Here is a 16,883-nt window from a genome sequence, read left to right as displayed (position 1 = left end):
TATTATATATTCAGTCTGTTCTTATGACTATATAAGAAAAATAAAGTAATTTATATCCATATATAGGCATGTATTAACGATTTAATAGGTGTATAAGCATGCATGAATAAACAATTAACTAATTTGCCAATTCTAACTCAATTACACTACTTAAATGAATGAAGCATGCCAAATATCTATTTATCTGTCTATCTAAAAAACAAACAAACAGGAAAGACGGTTAAAAAAAAGCAAATTTCCCTCCGTTACTACTACGTACTATCCGACGTCATTTTGCCGGGAAAGCACGGTCTTTTTGTTGCACTGGGTTTAGTCGAGTCGCACTCAACTTCCTCTTTTATGCCGTTAGGTTTCCGCCCATTCTGTGACGTGATTGGCCATTGCTTTATTTCTTAGCCTGGTATCTAGACGCAAAATTTCCGCGCGTTCGTCGGTGAAAGTTTGCAAATCAAAGAAGGGTGGCGGGAGCAGTTCTCAGTCCGGTTCTGTTGTGAAGAAGTGCCATTGTTAGGCGTTTAGAAGTTAGAAACGCAGCAGCCACTGATAAGTTTTCGTGGCAGATTTCACGGAAGGATTGCTTCTACAGCTGGGTAAGATTAGCCCGAGGGCGCGAGACCTGTATGTGTTTATACCCGCGCGCTAGCTTACTGCCTTAGCTCTTACAAAGAAAAGAAACGTCCGTGTACCTTGTCATGAGGCTTTACTGCTCCATTATTGAGTGCCATATAATTTCATACCTTCCAGTCAAATGTTACATTTGAAAGTACGCCACTGACACGTGGATGAATTATCACAAATGTAGAGGTGAAGGGGGCAGAGACCTGCACTGTTTGGATGTGAGGCTAACTGTGTAGTGTGCTGTGTGGAGCTACAAGGTGTGCGACAGCACTCACAGTAACATGGCAACAGGCTGTGGGAAGGTTGTGGATGATTACTACTAGTCCCATGACTAATAAGCACCAGTTTATGTTTTACTGTGTTTTTGACGGTCGGTGTCGAGACTGCATGTGTTCCCTTTTATCCTGTGTTCTGATATCGCTCCTTCTTCTTATTGTAACTCTCTGTACATTCTACCTTTCACTTGTAAATACCCTCCAGTGCAGCTATAATGAGTTATTACTGAAAGCATTGCACTAATTTTATCTGTCACTGGCCTACATTACATATTTACTCATTATATGAGTATACTGATACAGATCAGGAGTAATATAGACTGAGCAAAGAGTCATACTTACAGGATTTTCCTTGCATAAACAATTTTGGTTCATTTCTGTTTAGAAAATGGTTAGAAGAATATGTTAAATGCCGAGCTTTATGTTAACTAAAACTCATTTTCCTAACTACACTTTGACCGCATGAGCTTGCACATTTAAGTGCTTAAACATATTACAGACTTTTAACCTCCAAGTTTGTTCCATAGATTTTTACCAAGTTTTCTTTAAATCAGCTTGCAGGCATGGATCATAAACGACACAACGGCAGCCGTCTCATGGGTGGTCCATCCCAGGCCAAACGGGGTAAAACGATGGGTGAATGGGAGGACAGTCCTTCGCAGTTTGAAGAGGAGTTGTCCATGTTTGAAGAAGCAGATATGGATGCAGAGGAGATGGAGGGGCAGGCAGGACACGATGTTATTCCAGTAGGTGAGTATTAAACTGCAAAGCGCACATTCACAGGTGATGTAAATGTTCTCATCACACAGGAGGAATTTAATGAGTTATTTAGTGACCTGTAGTAAAGTTACAGATCCCTCAAGCATGATAATTTAATTTCTTCTTCCATCCTGTCAGGTGACCTTTTCTCAGCAGACCTAAACCCTCGTTGGCGACGTCCTCCTGCCCCCTCACTGGACCCATCATCTGATACTCTGGTGTTCCAGCAGATTGATCTGGACTACTATTTGGGTAATTATCAAATATAATGTTTGTCAAAGCTGCTTTTGCTCTAAATTTGAGTCCCAGAAATATCGACCTGGCGAGCTTGTAGCATGATATGAAAACATCCGAGCTGACTTACAGTTATATCAACCTTTCAGAGCATATTCGTTGTTGCTCATGAATATTGTGGTGTGTAATTTGGCTTTCAATGGTTTTGTGTCATGCAGGGGAAACGGTAGCGGGCATGCCCGGTCAGTCGCAAGGAAAAGTGCCAATCATTCGGATGTTTGGTGTAACAGACAATGGCAACAGCGTGTGCTGCCATGTTCACGGCTTTGCCCCTTACTTCTACGTCCCTGCTCCAAATGGTGAGTGCTTGTCATCATGTTGACTTTGCATTTATGTGATATACTACGTTTCCTCACTATAAGTAGCTTTAAAGTAGCTGTTACAGCTGCAACCTCTTCTCTTTGTTCTGAGCTGTCTAATTTGTGCTTTTAGGGAGAAAATAATGAAAATGTAATTCATGCTCTAAATCTAATGTTGCCCTCTGGTTGCTTTAATTGAAAAGGGTTCACGTCTGCTCACCTGGTGGAATTTAAAAAGGAGCTGAACTCTGCTGTCCTGAAGGACATGCGCTCCAATAAGGACAATATCTCAGTCACAGTGTTGGCTGTGGACATCACCCGCAAAGAGAGTGAGTACAAGTTTATTATTAAGTGGAAAAAAGCAAAAAAACAGAGTCTGTGAAGACCAGCACAAATGCAGATGTGTGTTGTGATCAAGGTCTTGAACCTTGTTGGATAGCAACATTCAGTAATACATTAACTTTTATACTTTATTACTGTGTGTTACAATCTTATACGATTATAAAACAAAATGGTGTTCACTTGAGATAAAACGTCACTAATCCCTCTTTTTGTTTTTGTTTTTTTGTTTCTTTCTCACAGGCATGTATGGTTACCATGGGAAACGCATTATCGATTTCTTACGGATAACCATGGCGATGCCTCGTCTCATCGCCCCCGCAAAGAGACTGCTGGAACAGGGCTTTAAGTTTGCCCATTTCCCTACCAGCAATTACCAATCCTACGAGGCCAACATAGACTTTGAAATCAGGTGTGTGTGCTTAAGAAAAAGGTACAAAATAATTTTGAAAACGTGGTGGAGAGATGAAAATGACCGTTATCGTTTAAATACACAAAAGGAAGCTGTATCCTTTTTTGAAAATACCAAAAGAAACCGAAGGTTAAACTTATACTCACTGTAGCGTTTTGTTGATGCAAAAACACTGTTGAAATCCCAGCATTGTTAAAGTGTTCAAAGGAAGCCATTTATTGTAATTAACGAAGTTATGTGGATAAATGTTGTATGTAGAAAACTGCCAGTAAATTTAAAAAAACAACAACATTGTGTCTCTTTAGACTGTGTGTGTATATGTTCATGCATGTGTATGTGTTGTCAGGTTTATGGTGGACAGCGACGTGGTGGGTTGCTGTTGGATTGAGCTCCCAAAAGGGAAGTACAGAGTGCGCGAAGAGAAGAGCACGGGTAACACGAGTTCTCAGTCCCCAGGAAAGGTGGGTGTACAATCTCTCACGATGTTACCTTGGTCACTAGTTTAATTTCATGTTCGATCATGCGGTTTTAATGTATTTGTATAGGTAAATGGTGTTTGTGAACTTTGCCACTCTTGTTCTTTTCCTCCAGGCCTCCTTGTGTCAGTATGAGGTGGATGTGGGATGGAAGGATCTGATAAGTCACCCTGCAGAGGGAGAGTGGCAGAGGATTGCACCACTCAGAGTCCTCAGCTTTGACATAGAGTGCGCAGGAAGAAAAGGTGCTTTGTTTACACAAGAATTCTCTGGAGTTCTTACTCCGCGTTAGAATAACTGTTAAAAAGTTATTTAAGCGCATGACCAAGGCTGGTCTAACTTGATGAAAATCAAATGACTCTGGTGTTGCCTCTTTACTTCCAGGAATCTTCCCTGAGCCGGACAAAGATCCTGTGATTCAAATTGCATCTATGGTGCAGCGTCAGGGTGAAACGGAGCCCTTCATTCGCACAGTCTTCACCCTGCAGTCCTGCGCCAGCATCGTCGGCTCTCAGATACTGTGCTTCACACAAGAGACAAAGTTACTGCAGGTATAAACGTGTACACTTAAAGCAGTGAAATGCATACATAGTTTGATATGGTTTCTTTGTTTCCTTTCAAGTCACATTTTTTTTGTTTTGTGTCTGTATGAGCAGAGCTGGGCTGAGTTTTTGAGGACTGTTGATCCGGACATTATTACTGGCTACAACATCCAAAACTTTGACTTTCCGTACTTGCTCAACAGGGCAGCTGCTTTAAAGGTTAGATGGAGCTTCATTTATTTTAGTCCACTGACAAAGCCTGAAATATTCTTGAAAGATGAAGCTTCAACATGTATATTGACGATTTAATGGAAAAACCTAATTGCTCACTCATTCCCGTGTTTATCCACTAGGTGATAAATGTTCTCTCATTTTCAGGTGAATTATTTTCCGTACTTGGGCCGAGTGCGAGGCATCAAATCAGTTTTGAAAGACTTGAATTTTCAGAGCAAGCAGATGGGCCGCAGAGAAAACAAGACCATTAACATGGAGGGCCGTGTTCAGTTCGACCTGCTGCAGGTCAGTACTTTCTCTTTCTGTGGTGGTCAACAAAGACATTATGCGGTACATTTTGTACTTGGGAATGTTGTTAGGGGAAGACTGAGCTTTGAGTTGGTGCCTTTTCTTTCAGGTTCTTCTCAGGGATTATAAGTTGCGCTCATACACATTGAACGCTGTGAGTTTCCACTTTTTGCAAGAGCAGAAGGAGGATGTGCAGCACTCAATCATCACTGATTTGCAGGTAAGATCAAGACAGCCTTGTTGGGAATTTAAAAAAACTATCTAATATTAATTTGTTTTTCCCTTTCTTCCTCTGTCACAGAATGGAAATGAACAGACGCGCCGTCGTTTGGCAGTCTACTGTCTGAAAGACGCCTATCTGCCCCTGCGCCTGCTGCAGAAGCTAATGTGTGTGATTAACTACATGGAGATGGCCAGAGTGACCGGTGTGCCTCTCACGTACCTGCTCTCACGAGGCCAGCAGATCAAAGTAGTCTCTCAGCTGCTGCGACAGGTAACAATGCCGAAGCGAACATGGCTCCTGCATTTGCATACCTGGGATTTGGAAACTGAGTGCGTGTTTATGTTTAGGCCACAAAACAGGATCTGGTAATGCCCGTTGTAAAGACAGAAGGAGGCGAGGACTACACTGGAGCTACTGTCATTGAGCCAGAGAAAGGGTAAATGCATCTATGTTTGTGTCAGTCCACTGTTGTCTTCACGTGTTACATCTGCAGCCTTGTCATGTAATTTTCTACCCTGCTCTCTTCCGTGTAGATATTACAGCCTTCCCATTACCACATTGGATTTCTCCTCCTTGTATCCGTCCATCATGATGGCTCACAATCTGTGCTACACCACTCTGCTGCAGAAAGGCTCAGTGGAGAAACTGGGGTAAGCAATTTTCTTTTTAGGTGATCCTGTGGTGTAATGGTTTATGCATTCTCCTAACAAGCAAAATTCAGGATTCTGAGATTCTGAGATTTGCATCCCTTTGGGGTTGTCTCAGGACAGAGAACCAGCGTTAAAAGTCAGCCAAATAAAGCATGCAGACAAACAAGCTTAATGTGTTTTGTCTACTTCCATTGAAAACTACAAAAATGATATTGAACAGTATTCAAAGGGTCGTGTGAAACTAATAAAGCAATTGAATTTATAGGTAGGCTTCTTTAGCTAGTTTAAGGCCATTAACCAAGTTAAGATCAGAACAGTTGTGCACGATGTGAATTCACTTTATTCATGCACTGTTTATATTATATTTGAGTGAAAGCTGAGTCATTAACCGATTGTATGTGTTCAGCCTGGCTCCCGAGGACTTCATCAAGACTCCAACAGGCGATCTCTTTGTGAAGAGTTCTCTAAGAAAGGGACTTCTCCCAGAGATCCTGGAAAACCTGCTGTCTGCCCGAAAGAGGTTTGAATTGTTTAAAATCAATCACAGAAACTGTTTGGACTGGAATGACGATCTTCCAAAAGCTGTAGAAGAAGAGTTGAGTTGGAAATAGTTGATCTATGAGTTCACAACCTGTGTGATCCCACCGTCTGTCTGCAGGGCCAAAGCAGAGCTAAAAAAGGAAACGGACCCCTTCAAGAAGCAGGTGCTGGACGGCCGACAGCTGGCCCTCAAAATCAGCGCGAACTCTGTGTATGGCTTCACGGGGGCCCAAGTGGGCAAACTGCCCTGCCTAGAGATCTCACAGGTCAGCGCTTTAGATCGGATGACTTGTTTTGGACATCAATTGTTCACAATTCAGGATCTGCAACACTGCATTTGTCAGTCTAAACCAAGTTGCCTTCATTAAACTACTTTGCACAGTACTTTGTATTGTGCACAGATGTAAACAGAAAACATCAGAGATGTAGGGCAAAGATTAGTGTTGAAAAAGAAACCACAGAACAGGTGGAGAAAAATGTTACCCTACCCCCCAAAAAAATACAAAAACAAAGACTTTCTGTAGGTGATAGCTGAACTACAGTGATCTCAGTTTCAGGCTGTTTTGTGAGAAGATCTTTTCCCTAAACATCAAAAGTTCTGACCTGCAGTGTGGCTGAAATGCTAAATGTTTTTCCAGCATCATTGGTAATTTAGTGATTTAAATGTATTGAAATATTGCATTTTGTCTCATCCAGAGTGTCACTGGTTTTGGAAGACAGATGATTGAGCAAACCAAGCAGCTGGTGGAGTCTAAGTACACACTTTCCAATGGCTACCAGGCTGACGCCAGGGTGAGCCCAGTTATGAACCAATCTCTTATTCCTTGATGATCTGATGTATCAAAAACACTTTATATGTTTTGTTGTCCTGTTCAGGTAATTTATGGAGACACGGACTCTGTCATGGTAAAGCTCGGAGTTGCAACAGTAAAAGAGGCCATGGATATCGGGAGAGAGGCGGCCGAGTGGGTATCATCCCATTTCACACCACCCATCAAACTGGAGTTTGAGAAGGTACCGGTTCAGTCCAGAAATGTCTTCTCCGACTTCTCTACATGTGCACTGCTTAAAACACTTGGTCTCGATATTTTTGTCCTGTTAGGACATATGAGCCATTGTGAAACAGTTTCAGCTGTTTTGGTGCAAATGAAAGTGACAACTAGTGCATGCCAAAGGCAACAACAAGATGGCCCCCAAAAAGAGAAGTGGTTTTTCCAGGTGGTGGTCACGGTCTCTCCTCTTTCCTCCTGACTGGTTTTACAGTCTGTTACACAAAGCACACATAGAAGATTCTGAGCCCAACAGCAGCACTGTCATCTGCTCCTGGAGGAACAGGCTTCATGACCATGGTATAAGGGTCTGACAGCTTTTACTGTGACCTTTGCATATAGCCCAGTGGCGTGCAGCTTGAGTGGTATTTGCATGTCCACCAGTTCACTCAAATGCATGACTGTGGAAAACTTTCTTTTGATTGAGGGGGAAAAAATGTAAATACCTATTTGCTACCAGTGGAGCAACAGCAAGGATGTGCTGGGTGCAAGGCCAACTGGGGAGCGACCAGTGTAAAAATGTGATGGAATCATGTTTGTCTGTCTTGAAGTTCTTAGTTTTGGTGTGAATGTAGTTTAATAAATAACAGCTGCAGATCTATTTGTTTATCTTTTATATCTTGTAAATATTTGTCTCTGCATTTTACGCCCACTTTATTCGCTGCAAATACAATCTAGTCATGCCACGACATGCGCTTCATACCGTTCATGCTGCAAATGTTGCTGGCGCCTCAACATCGGTGCAGGTTAAATGAACAGACTTGCATCCCTTAAGCTGAAATAATTTTGCATTATGCTGTGATGATTAAGTGTTCCCCTTAATTTATTTAAGCAGCCTGTTATGAATCTGGTTAAACACTGTTATGAATGGCAGTGTGACTGTGTGACAGAAACCTGCAGCTGCAAGGCAGGGTTCTAGTTTTCAAACCTCAAATCATCTTAATTCAAATGGATTAAGATGAGGTGATCTGAAGATCTTAATGTTCAAAAAGCACTGACCTATTACCTGAAAAACTGCCTCTGCAAGATGATAAAGTCCCGAACAGTTTTGTAGCCTGTTGTTGTCACTGAAGCAGGAACTGCCCCCCCTACTCCAACAGGGGGCGCTCATATTATGGCTTTATTTCATGATGCAGGTCTGTGTTGTGAATATAATTGGCCACATAAAAATAAAAACAAACACTACAAAGTTCACTTTCACTTTGTGATTGAAAATTAGTTTGCCTTGAGAGTTTGGTTAATTTGGAATGACCTTCATTATTTTACCTTTGCAGTGGTGCATATCAGATAATTAGAAAGATAATTAGATGGATTTTTTCTTTTTAAATTGTAACCAAGCAGTACAAGCCAGCAAGTAATTTCCAGTATTTACCAGATTCGCGCTGTTCAGCACAGTCCAGGACTGTGTGTCATGTTTCAGTTCAGCTGCCCCATGTTTGGCCTTTTGCTTTCTGTATGTGTCACGGTCTTCCTCTATCCTGAGTCCTAGTGAAGGTCTAAAGGTGACCGGGGTTTGCAGTCAGGTCCTCTTAGCTTAGACCTGATGCTTTCAAAGAGCTGTTGTATTAATTATGTCTTTATTAATATTTCACCAGGTGTACTACCCATATCTGTTGATCAATAAGAAGCGCTACGCAGGCCTGTATTTCTCCTCCAGTGCAAGCACGCATGACAAAATGGACTGCAAAGGAATTGAGACCGTCCGCAGAGACAACTGCCCTCTGGTGGCTAACCTCATCAACACCTGTCTGCAGAAAATCCTCATAGACAGGTAAACGCATACTCTGGCTGCACTCAGTTTATTTTGTGGAGTCCAGAAATAAGTCATGATTTCTAAACTTTGGACTTAATTTGCTCAGCTCTGTCTTTGACAGTCTGGTTGATTATGAACCAGAGATGCTGACATGGCTTAAAAACAACAACCAGAGCTGTTGTGATGTTTCTTCAGGGATCCCCAGGGGGCCGTGGAACACGCCAAAGAGGTGATCTCAGACCTGCTCTGCAATCGCATCGACATCAGCCAGCTGGTCATCACCAAGGAGCTAACGCGCACTGCCCAGGAGTACGCTGGCAAGCAGGCGCACGTGGAGCTAGCAGAGAGGTCCGATTGGTTGATAACTAGATACCGAGATGTCTTCCTTCAAATAAGATGTTAGAGAAAAAAAACGTTTAAGCCTTTAAATCTGATTTACAGGATGAGGAAAAGAGATGCAGGTAGCGCCCCCAACCTGGGAGACCGAGTCCCATATGTCATCATCAAGGCTGCGAAGGGAGCAGCGGCATACATGAAGTCAGAGGTGTGTAGGGCGTGTTGATGTTTCATCTGTTTCTTTCTTAGTGGAAACATTCAGCTTTGATAATGATCCCCATACCACATTTCCATTCAGGACCCCATCTACGTGCTGGAGAACAACATTCCCATTGACACACAATACTACCTGGAGCAGCAGCTGTCCAAACCTCTGTTGAGAATATTTGAGCCCATCCTGGGAGAGAGCAAAGCAGAGAGCATCCTGCTCAGTAAGTCAGCACACCTGACCTAGTATTTTAACATGTATGGAAAATACGAGTTTAAAAAAGTTAACTGAAATAAAAATAAGAACTAGACTTTCCAAAAACAGTTATTGTGAACATAATCGTAAGAGGTGTGATGTGTTACTGTGAATCTTATCGTTGCTCTTTGGTGGTGTGTTTCAGAGGGCGACCACACACGCTGTAAAACTGTGTTAACTTCAAAGGTTGGAGGCCTCATGGCGTTTGCTCAGAAGAGAAGCACCTGTATTGGCTGCAAAGCTGTGCTCAAGACAGATGGTGTGTGTGTGCAATTTCCACCTTCTTTACTTCAGCTGGTGTTTTGGAAAATGACAAAGCTGGAAGTTTTGCACATAACATGTAATGTGCATCTTTGCAGCGGCCGTGTGTGATTTCTGCAAGAAGAAAGAATCTGAGCTCTACCAAAAAGAGGTAAAGTGGCAGAGCAGAATAGCTCTGCTCTATCAGAGTGTCGGGAGATAAAAACAAAACCAATAAAATTTAGGTCTGTCTTAGTGCATTGCTAATTAGTCCACATTATCGACCACAGATCTTTCACCTGAATGCGCTGGAGGAGCGTTTCTCTCGCTTGTGGACTCAGTGTCAGCGCTGTCAAGGCTCACTCCATGAAGATGTGCTGTGCACCAGGTGTGTATATGAAGGACATTATGATCATTTTCATGATAACGGGCAACGGTTGATTGGTTTGCAGCAGAATTACAATAACGCTGTACCCGCTGTCTCCTCTGCAGCCGGGATTGTCCGATCTTCTACATGAGGAAAAAGGTTCAGAAAGACCTGGACGACCAGAGCAAGCTGGTGTCTCGTTTTGGATGGTGAGGGAGACGCTAGCTCGCTGAGATCGCTCATGTGCCTAATTTCAGACGACCTTTCACTGTATTTTCTCTTTTGTTAAAAAAAAAGAAGAAATGCATATATATGACTATTTTTTTTTTATGTTTTCTAATATGAATAAATGACAATAAGTAGAGTTTTGTAAAATAAAATCCAAAAAGAAATTGTGATTTTTACTCACTGAACATTTAAAAGGGAATCTCATTAGAAGTGATGAATCAACACGTCAACAGCGTCACATCTCCAGTTTCTGATTGACCCTGTTCAGCTGTGTACGTACTTACACACCCGAGTCTTTGACATCAAAGTGCATAATTTCACAGAAATGAAAAGGGGAACTTGATTACCTTCAGCACTTTGTCTCAGTCAAACCTCAAACCACAGCCCTTCCTCCCCACTGATTTTGCACTTCAGAAGAAAAACCCGTAAATATAGTTGCAAGCGGCAACGGGAGAGCAAAGCAGGTCTGGGGAAACCGCTGGTACAACTTCATGTTCAAAAGCGCTGATAGGTAAAACAATTTTTTACTTTTTTCTTTTCCTTTTTTGAGAGCTGACACAATGTTTGGTGAAAAATCATTCTGATAACTTCTGTGAGGCTTGGTCTGAAGATCACCTGTGCAAGTGCAGGTGACGCTTTCTCAAGGCAGGGCTGCAAAAAACCCTCTTAAACGTTGGAAATTTACATCATAAGCTGCATCCTAATTCAGGTACATGCACCTGTTGCCTATCAGTTATTCCCTCTCAAAAGCCCGCAAGTAACAATTATATAAACAAAACAGACACCATGTAAAAGCTGAAGACTTTTACTCGTTTCTTACAGCAGAGCGCATTACAGATTTGCAACGTCTTACTCAGTTAACCTCCTTGATCATATAATAATCATATATGCATTAGGCAGTCAGAGCCCTCTGGTTAAGACAATTAAAAAAGTAAAAATGCTACATGGATGGATTGACTTGTTAGCAGGATGCAACTCCCCTGAAGTTAGTTCACTGAACAGTGACGTCGTTTTTAGTAAATACACAGATGCTGGTTTTTAAATTGTCGGATGTTTGTAGTTCAACAGAAAAATGACCACACCTCACGAGTGTTACTGTGCTCGACATGTTTTGTGTAGTACCACAGCGTTGTTTTCATAAACTACATGCTGTGGTGGAGTTTGGTGTCACATAAACAGTGTTTGGACACAGTAATGAACCCCTGACAACACTAGCACCGGCAAAATAACTGTTAAAAATGGACTTTGGAGTCAAGTGTGAATGTTCACACCAATAACGGCCTTAAAAAAATGACGAGCAGAGGAATCAGATCGTCTGATTTTTCTCTGTTATAAATCAGCGTCTGATTCGACGCTGTATTCCTGAGTAGCTTTTAAAGTAGCACTAATTCTAAAATCTGCATTAACCACACAACAGGAAGTGACTAAAGTGCACCTGGGAGTTTGAAACACAGTTTTGAGGTTTGTTAACGGGGAAACCCTACAAGATTTTTTTTTCCTTTTAGAAAAAAATTAATTCAAAAGTAAATAATGCTGATGTGTTTCAAGCCCCAGAGGCTGCACCAACCTATTTGTATTTTAAAAAATGCACACAAGGGGAACGATTTTAGAAAAGGTTTTGACTAACTACGTGTCCATGGTAAAGTGGTCTCACAGGAAAAAAAATAAAACAACCTCCAAACTCTCCAGCTCACTTAAACCGTTTCCTCATGAAGTCAAACACTGACCATTCAGCAAATTTTATAAAAAAAAAAGTGGAAATGTGCTGAGCACTACAATAACAAATGGAAATGTGACAGTGTAAAGTGCAGTGATGCATTACCGTGAACTCCTGACATCTAAATGGTCAACAGAAGCTAAAAATGACCCACTAAACTCCAATAAAACCACATTTAAAAAGTACACTTTCCCAAACGCTGCTAAATTGACACTGCACATGAATGTATGAATAACAAACCTTGTGAATACACACTATAACTGGAAACTTTAACACCAATAAAAATTGATGTTTTTTCTTTCCCCGCATGTCTACGTCCTTGTGTGGAGGTGTGTGCGATGTCTCCAAGGTGCAGGGGCAGTTGTGGGGATGAGGGGAGGAAGAAACAAGTGCTGTAAGTGATGCTGGCTCTGTGTGTGGTTTGCTATAGTATCATGCAACGTCTCTGAGTGTTCTTCTTGCTCTTCTTGTTGCTGCGGTTGGTCTCCTTGTATCTTCTGATCTCCCGTACTAGAGAATAAAAAGCTTCCTCCACACCCTGCAAAATAGAGAAGAAGCCGATTCGACGTTTCAGGAGGTTTTATTCAGGAACACAAGAATGGATTGATGAGTGCTGTCGACAGGTTACCGTTACCTGTCTGGTTTTGGCAGAGGTCTCTACAAACGGCACGCCGTAGCTCCTCGCCAGCTCCTGCGCCTGCTGCGTCTTCACTGTGCGGGTGCTGAGGTCGCTCTTGTTCCCCACGAGCACCATGGGGACGCTGTCACTGTCCTTCACCCTATTGATCTGCTCTCTGAGGAGAACACACGCGACAGAGCACGTTGCAAACGCTGGTCGATCAGTTCAGACTGACGATATTATTCAGCAGGTCAGACTGAAGACCTGTGGTCTTTTTAGTTTTATCATTTGCAGACAGAATAATTTAGTTGGTGTTGCAACACTCGCTGGGTTCTGTGTGTGTTACACTTTTTATCTGTGGCTTCCCTGTTTGCAACGTTTTATATTTACAAGTCAAAACATTTTTGGAACAGTTACGAAATCTACAAATGACCCCACACAAATTGCAGAAACACTAAGTTTATCTGCAGATATTTGGTAGACAAGTGAGTGCAGTTCTCGCTAAACAGGAAATAGCCTTTGAGTGCCTAAATGTGCACAGTTGAGACAGCTATGCACAGCTGTCTTAAATCTCTGTGTGACTGAAATAAGGAATTAGTCCTACTTGGAGACTACTGTTTGAATTCTTTGTCCAGCTGTCTGTGCTGGCGTGAACCCGCGAAACTTCCTTTACCTGTAAAGGTGAACGTCCTCAAAGGACTTGCTGTTGTTGATGGCAAACACACAGAGGAAGCCTTCTCCCGTCCTCATATACTGGTCCCTCATGGCGCTGTACTCCTCCTGACCTGCAGTGTCCAGGATGTCCAGCAGGCATGTCTCTCCATCAATCACCACCTGCTTTCTGTACGAGTCCTGCAAGACAGCACGGGTTAGGCTGGAATGCATCATCCTGAGTCTCACGCTGCTGCATCATGTAGCAACAAGATCTTGGTGATTAGGTGATTTTGAAATCAATGTGCTCAAGTGTGAATATTTTATAAGCAATTATAGAATAGCACCATTTACTGGCACGAAGGCTGACGTTTATTTACACGGGATATTTTAGAACGTGACAGTTATTTGCAGGTAAGATGATTATATTTTTATCAAATATTGCCATCTTTAAACTAGAAGGTTATCCCGAGGGCATGAGCTCTGCTGAGGCAAAAGGTCTGTTTAACAATTTTAAATGAAAGAGGATTTGCACAGAAATTTAACGGATATTTGCTCATCCCTTGCCCCATGCTGCACCTCTTCATCTTGGTGTTTCATGCACAGTCTTGCTGACAAAGCTGCACCTCCAGTTCAACTCTTGCCTTGGCAGAGGACTACAGTGTTAGAAGGTTTTGGGCAGGTTTTAACAAGGTTTCTGGCCTGACTCTGACAGCAGCAGTCCACGTGGTGACGTACACCATTTGCAGACACAAAATATATAAAGACTGTGAATCTCTTAACAGAAAAACATGAAATTAAATTGTGTTAAAATCAGCTCAGTGTTAAACAAAAACACTTTAAAAGATTTGTTACGCGGTCGTGCAGCAGGAATAGCAATCCTGTGATGTAACTGCACTATTGTAAAACTAAAATCTACATTAATCTGATTCTTTTTAATATGCAATGGCGATACTTAAAGAAACGCTCCTTCTGAGGGCATAAACTGGGACTTTGCTTGTGTTGGATACTCAGTTTCATGGACAAACATTTGCCAGAAATGAAAAGAATTTATTAAATAAACACGGGATCCTTGTAACTGCTCCAAGCGGCAATTCTTCCAACAACACCGGGACATATCAACCATTAAAACCGGACTAATTCTGATAGATAAAATAAAAACCTGATTAATAACACATCTGTAGCACTAATGAGCAGTACGGATGCTAGTTAAGCGCCAGATTGAATATGTATTACAGCACTTTGCGTCTGCTGGTCACTTACCTCGATAGTTGGATCGTATTCATCCACAAAGTGGTTCTGGATGAGCTGGATGGTGAGAGCGCTCTTGCCCACACCTCCTGCCCCGACCACCACAAGTTTGTACTCGGTCATACCTGCAGAGGATGAAGCCAACAGGTGACCATTAAGACATCTAATAATTTGCCCCCTTCCTCACTGAGCTGACATGGCGAAGAAGACACTGACTGACCCAGATTTATCAGCAGACGTTTAAATTCTTTTTTTTTTTTTTTTGCCAAAGTAGAGTCGATTGAAATGATTACCAAATGGAGACATAAACTGCTTGGCTTACCTTTGTGAAGAAGTTATAACGGCGTAAAATGAAAACGGAGTTTTGGACTAGATAAATGAGATTAGCTCGCTACATAACGTTAGCCTGATTTCCTTGTTTTAGACACTTGTAGAAACACTTCAGGATGTGTCCAGAACTTTCTTATCTGACCCGCGCGTCCAAAAAAGATTGAAGTAAAACTGTTGAGCTACTAGTAAAATTCAGAATTTATGTTATTAAATAATTAAAATCCCAGATTCGTTCGAGTTCCTACTTATTCTTCATTGTCGTTCATTGGAAGTAGAGCGTTTTTTCTTTACGTTAATCCCCGGGTGAAGCAGCCTATGAGACCACAGCATGAAGACGGACATCTTAACTGTCCAATCACAGCAGGGAACTGGTTCGTGACCTCGCCCAGAGTTGCTGCGGTCCAATTATAAAAAGGTACGGCTTAAAACGGGCGTGGCATTTAAAAGGCAATCTTCCTCGAAATGCTCACAAAGAGAACTAAATTTAATTTGAATACCGAACAATACGATGTTATACGTCTAAAAAACAAGTTTGAAGCAAACAGCAGCTTTGTAAATGCTCAAAGTGATTACGGGAAGTGTTACGATATTTAACTCGGCACTATATACTACATGTGTGGTCATTGCCCCCTTGTGGCCATATTGAGGAACTGCAACGGCAAATTAGTTAATGCACAACAACTATGTAATTATTATATTAATAAAATTCGTTAAAAACCATAGTTAAAAACCATAGTTAAAAACAGCAACATAAATGAAATAAAATAATAGTAATATGGGAATAGTATTTTTATGTCTCCCAAATGACCTTTGGATGTCTCAGACCTGTTGCAGTTCAACCTGGATAAAAACTTTTAATTTTAGGTTTATAGGGAGAGTTACAGACACAAGAACTGCACGGCCCACTCAACAAATCATCAAGTGGGATAGAGACACATATTCTTTTACTTGCCTTTAAAGCGCTTTACTTCTTGCAATACCTTTCTTTAGGAACACTTAGATTTTAACTGCATGGACCCAGAAACACGTACAGAAACCATTGTCTTTGAACACAGTTGGCATCCAAAAATGCAATTTAAAGCAAAGAAGAAGCCACTGAAAGTGAAATTCTTTGTGGAAAACATTTGCTTCTCAGACTAAAGAGGAGAAGGACCTCCAATAGTATGGAGTAACATTGTAAATCCTGTGGAATTACACATCTAGAAAGGCATCATCAGTGCTGAAAGGCAGGCTTCACAGCAACATCCAGATGATATTCTTTTAAGGGATGTATGTTTCAGCAAAACAATGCTAAACCGCGCACTGCATCGATTTCAGCAGCATGGGTTCCTAGTAGAAGAGTATGGGTGTTGAACTGGTCTGTGTGCTGTTCAGATCAGCTGAAAACATCAGGAGCATTAAACAAGAAATACAACAAAGAAGATCCAAGTCTGTTGCATAGCTAGAATTTTATTTTAAACAAGAATGGGACATCATTCCTCATCTGGAAGTCTAGCAGCGGATCTTTCAGTTTCCAGATGTTTATCGATTGTTGTTAAAAAAAGAGGTGGTAAACATGGCCCTGTCCCAACCTTTTTTCAAATTCTACATTCAAAATTGCCCTATTGTGTTTGTTAAAATGGTACATGAGATTTTTTTTAAATAAGATTTCCAAATCATTGCATTCACTTTTCATTTACATTTTACACAGAGTCCGAACCTTTGTTTTGGAGTCAGGGTTGTAGAATTTTGGACCTGATTATTAAAAATCACGAATCTTTACTGCCCTCTAGTGTTCAAAGCAACTTTTAAACCCTTGAGTTATGTCAATGTAGGCAATACTTCCGGTAAATTCTTTTCAAAATAAAGAACCAACTGAACCGTTAATAAAGGCGCTGACTGAGTGGATTTTTAATTATTAAAAGATGACGATGAAAATCGCTTGGGGAGA

General features: G+C 41.5%; 2 protein-coding genes across 2 annotated transcripts; one reads left to right on the top strand and one right to left on the bottom strand.

Annotated features, from left to right (window-relative positions):
- Positions 1 to 393: 393 nt before the first annotated feature.
- On the top strand, positions 394 to 10,460 carry pold1 (polymerase (DNA directed), delta 1, catalytic subunit). Its single transcript, XM_014341017.2, has 27 exons — positions 394 to 590; positions 1,448 to 1,643; positions 1,791 to 1,904; positions 2,105 to 2,245; positions 2,449 to 2,574; positions 2,828 to 2,996; positions 3,343 to 3,457; positions 3,588 to 3,717; positions 3,857 to 4,023; positions 4,129 to 4,233; positions 4,393 to 4,533; positions 4,646 to 4,756; positions 4,838 to 5,029; positions 5,107 to 5,195; positions 5,293 to 5,409; positions 5,816 to 5,929; positions 6,068 to 6,215; positions 6,646 to 6,741; positions 6,826 to 6,963; positions 8,594 to 8,769; positions 8,947 to 9,099; positions 9,193 to 9,295; positions 9,386 to 9,518; positions 9,696 to 9,809; positions 9,910 to 9,962; positions 10,081 to 10,178; positions 10,283 to 10,460. Exons 2-27 carry the CDS (start codon positions 1,457 to 1,459, stop codon positions 10,368 to 10,370), a joined length of 3,318 nt encoding a protein of 1,105 aa, XP_014196503.1. The 5' UTR covers positions 394 to 590; positions 1,448 to 1,456; the 3' UTR covers positions 10,371 to 10,460.
- A 714-nt stretch (positions 10,461 to 11,174) lies between these two features.
- On the bottom strand, positions 11,175 to 15,263 carry zgc:55558. The gene is made up of 5 exons (XM_005945232.3): positions 14,946 to 15,263; positions 14,636 to 14,748; positions 13,395 to 13,573; positions 12,737 to 12,896; positions 11,175 to 12,640 (listed from the first exon to the last, which is right to left on the bottom strand). The coding sequence occupies exons 2-5, from the start codon at positions 14,744 to 14,746 to the stop codon at positions 12,527 to 12,529; spliced, it is 564 nt and encodes a 187-aa protein (XP_005945294.1). The 5' UTR covers positions 14,747 to 14,748; positions 14,946 to 15,263; the 3' UTR covers positions 11,175 to 12,526.
- Positions 15,264 to 16,883: the final 1,620 nt, after the last annotated feature.

The sequence above is a fragment of the Haplochromis burtoni genome, unplaced genomic scaffold, assembly GCF_018398535.1.
Source record: "Haplochromis burtoni strain Fernald_Lab_line unplaced genomic scaffold, NCSU_Asbu1 Contig_424, whole genome shotgun sequence".
NCBI lineage: Eukaryota > Metazoa > Chordata > Actinopteri > Cichliformes > Cichlidae > Haplochromis > Haplochromis burtoni.
This window is presented reverse-complemented; position numbering and strand designations above follow the sequence as displayed.

Excerpts from the sequence above, each read along its gene's own strand:
- pold1 (XM_014341017.2), top strand. The coding sequence starts at position 1,457 with ATGGATCATAAACGACACAACGGCAGCCGTCTCATGGGTGGTCCATCC. Across the intron at positions 5,930-6,067 it reads CTGCTGTCTGCCCGAAAGAG|GGCCAAAGCAGAGCTAAAAA; the intron begins GTTTGAATTGTT and ends GTCTGTCTGCAG. Across the intron at positions 9,100-9,192 it reads CACGTGGAGCTAGCAGAGAG|GATGAGGAAAAGAGATGCAG; the intron begins GTCCGATTGGTT and ends TCTGATTTACAG.
- zgc:55558 (XM_005945232.3), bottom strand. The coding sequence starts at position 14,746 with ATGACCGAGTACAAACTTGTGGTGGTCGGGGCAGGAGGTGTGGGCAAG. Across the intron at positions 13,574-14,635 it reads AATACGATCCAACTATCGAG|GACTCGTACAGAAAGCAGGT; the intron begins GTAAGTGACCAG and ends GCTGTCTTGCAG. Across the intron at positions 12,897-13,394 it reads GAGGACGTTCACCTTTACAG|AGAGCAGATCAATAGGGTGA; the intron begins GTAAAGGAAGTT and ends TGTTCTCCTCAG.